Source organism: Tribolium madens, unplaced genomic scaffold (assembly GCF_015345945.1).
Source record: "Tribolium madens isolate multiple individuals breed KSU strain unplaced genomic scaffold, Tmad_KSU_1.1 Scaffold_97;HRSCAF=244;Tcas5.2_LG3a, whole genome shotgun sequence".
Lineage (NCBI taxonomy): Eukaryota > Metazoa > Arthropoda > Insecta > Coleoptera > Tenebrionidae > Tribolium > Tribolium madens.
Window position 1 is genome coordinate 13,682,355 of NW_025401069.1, and position 2,982 is coordinate 13,685,336.

Below are 2,982 nucleotides of genomic sequence, written 5' to 3' on the forward strand. Positions count from 1 at the left end.
AATTGCGTTTCTGGCCGAAAAATGTACCAAAATGCTTCGAAAAAGCAAAAAATATGTATTTTTTTTCGTTAAAAATAATTGCTTTTTTGGCTAAAAACGTCCGAAAAATAATAACTTTATTTGTTGTTTTCTTGAAAAACTGTTCATTTTATTTGATTTTTTTTTATAAAAGAGTCATTAATATAAAAAATAATAGATTAAGAAGCTGATTCCAACGTGCTGAGAGGAAAAGTGAAAAAGAATAAATTTGGTGACTTTTCGGCTTATTTTTGACGAAATAAGTGCGTTTCTGGCTGATGAACTCAAAAATTGTTTAAAATAATAAAATAAAAGTTTTCATAACATTTATTTCAAAAATAAACCGAAATTAGCACTTTGTGGAAATAGAAAAAGTGCGATATTTAATTCGTGCGATTTTTGAAATGCAAAATTTTTGCAAGTTTGTAACACTGAGCCTCGGGTTAGTGTACTTCCCCTCTCGGGAAAAACATTAGAGGAAACAAGTGCGAAAAACCCGTGTCCATCAATGTCAGACGTCGCAATTCCATCGCCGCGAGGGAAAGTCCGCAACAAGGCCTCCACGTGACCTCACCTTTAAAACCTCGTCGATGTCCCATTCCTCGTCACTTGTGAATCAGTCGTGCCCCCACGAGGATCACCCCATCATGCCGGCGACAGGTGAACAAGACTTGGTGCAAGACCTCATGGAAGAGCCCGCCACTTTCAGCGACGCCGTCCTCTCCTCCGACGAGGAAACCTACCCCCAGTGCTCCAAGCCCCTGTCCATGTACCCCACACCCCCCAAACCGGTCTCGTTCGAGAGCCTCCCCAACAAGGACCGCCACGAGGAGTTCTTGCGCAAATCCGTGGAGGTCCTCCTCAAGGAGGCGGTGTTCGAGGGGACGAGTCGCAAGAATCGCGTGTTGCAATGGAGGGAGCCGGAGGAGTTGAGGAGGTTGATGGATTTCGGGGTGGGGAGTGCGCCCTCCACGCACGAGGAGTTGCTGGAGGTGTTGAAGAGGGTTATAACGTATTCGGTTAAAACCGGGCATCCGTATTTTGTAAATCAGTTGTTTTCGGCTGTGGATCCGTATGGTTTGGTGGCACAATGGGCCACGGATGCCCTCAATCCCAGTGTTTACACGTATGAGGTGTCACCGGTTTTTGTTCTTATGGAGGAGGTGGTTTTGAGGGAGATGAGGGCCATTGTGGGGTTTGAAGGGGGAAAGGGGGATGGGATTTTTTGCCCAGGAGGGTCCATTGCCAATGGGTATGCCATCAGTTGTGCCAGATACAGGTTTATGCCCGATATTAAGGTGAGTTTTGCATTTTTATCACTTTTTTACTTTATCACTGTTTATGGTTTGTTATCAGTAAAGTGGGACAATTAGGGGTTATTATCAACTTTTTACAAAAACAACACTTACATTTTGAGAAATATCTTTCAAAATTTTCATTTTCTTTGCTTTTTTATTATTTTTTTTAAACAGTTATTGAAGTCGCGGAGGTTAAGGTGTCTTATTTAAGAGTTTTTCGGTTAACTTTGTTAAAAAAATAATAGATTAATAAATAACAAAAATGACACCTTTTTTTGGTTAAATTTGGCGTTTTATTGGCTTATTTTTGAGAAAATAATTGCAAGTCATTTTCGGACTAATTTAGTGATTTTCGGGCCAATTTAAGAAAATTTTTGCAAAAAAAGTTTTTAGCTCGAAAATTTCCGGACTTGTTCGGTGATTTTTCGGATTATTTTTGACGAAATAAGTGCGTTTCTAGCTGAAAAAGGCAAAAACTATGTAATTTTTTGCCTAATTTAGTTATTTTTTTTTACCTAATTCGAAAAAGGGAAATTAAATAATGTAATTTTTAACCTAATTTATTGTTTTTTTTTTGCCCAGTTTAGTATACTGTTTATGATGTGTTATCAGTAAAGTGGGATAATTAAGGGTTTTTATCGTTATTTGTCAACTTTTTACAAAAACAACACTTACATTTAAAAAAAAACTAAGTAATGATTCTAAAAATACGAATAAAAATATTGGAATCTTTAATTAAATTGTGCAATTTTAGTCTTAAATAAAACTTAAATTTCAAGTTGACAGATGTTTGACAGCAAAGTCTGTGACCATGGTTGTTTGTTGCCGTGGATATCACTCATTTAAAATTCATACTTTTTGCTTTCAGTGTTGTGTAGTTCTCACTTTAAATTGAAATATCTTTAAAACGGTCCATTTCATTCAAAATTGTTTTGACCAAAAAAAAATAGTGTTAGGAGGCCAAAAAAAAAAACGAGAAAACGCAGAAAATATTTTATAATATTTGGTCAAATTGTTCCGAAGTTATTACAAAAAAAAAAAAAAACAAATTTCCATACCCGTAAAATTCTTATTAGTAGAGATAGGATACGAGTCATTATTTAAATTAACATCATTTTATCAGTCATTTTTGAGGTTCAAATATTGCGTCATATTTATGAATAACCCTGTATACATAATAAGTTACATAAAAGAAAACTTAATTTTAAAAGTAATGTTTTATTGTTACGAAGTTTTTCATTTAATGAAACTTTCAAAATTTTCATTTTCTTGGCTTTTTTATTTTTTTTTAATCAGTTATTGAAATCGCGGAGGTAAATACCTATAGGGTGTCCTATTTAAGAATTTTTTGGTTAATAACTTTGTTAAAAAAATAATAGGTTAATAAATAACAAAAGTAACACTTTTTTTGGGGTAAATTCGGTGTTTTTTGGGTTATTTTTGAGGAAATTTTGCAAAATAATAGCAAAAAAGAGTCATTTTCGGACTAATTTAGTGAATTTTCGCGAAAAAAAAGTTTTTAGCTCAGTTTGTATGGTAATTTTTCGGATTATTTTCGACGAAATAAGTGCGTTTCTGGCTGAAAAACGTAAAAGCGATTGAAAACGGCAAAAATTTTGTAATTTTTTACCTAATTTAATTAATTTTTTTTACCTAATTCGAAAAA

General features: G+C 34.2%; 1 protein-coding gene across 1 annotated transcript in view; it reads left to right on the top strand.

Annotated features, from left to right (window-relative positions):
* The first annotated feature begins 209 nt into the window (after positions 1-209).
* LOC123014770 (cysteine sulfinic acid decarboxylase) overlaps positions 210-2,982 on the top strand; it is a 6,366-nt gene continuing 3,593 nt past the window's right edge. Inside the window, exon 1 of the mRNA XM_044414036.1 lies at positions 210-1,316. Coding sequence (XP_044269971.1) covers positions 609-1,316 — 708 coding nt within the window. The 5' untranslated portion in view covers positions 210-608. The remainder of the gene's footprint in view (positions 1,317-2,982) is intronic.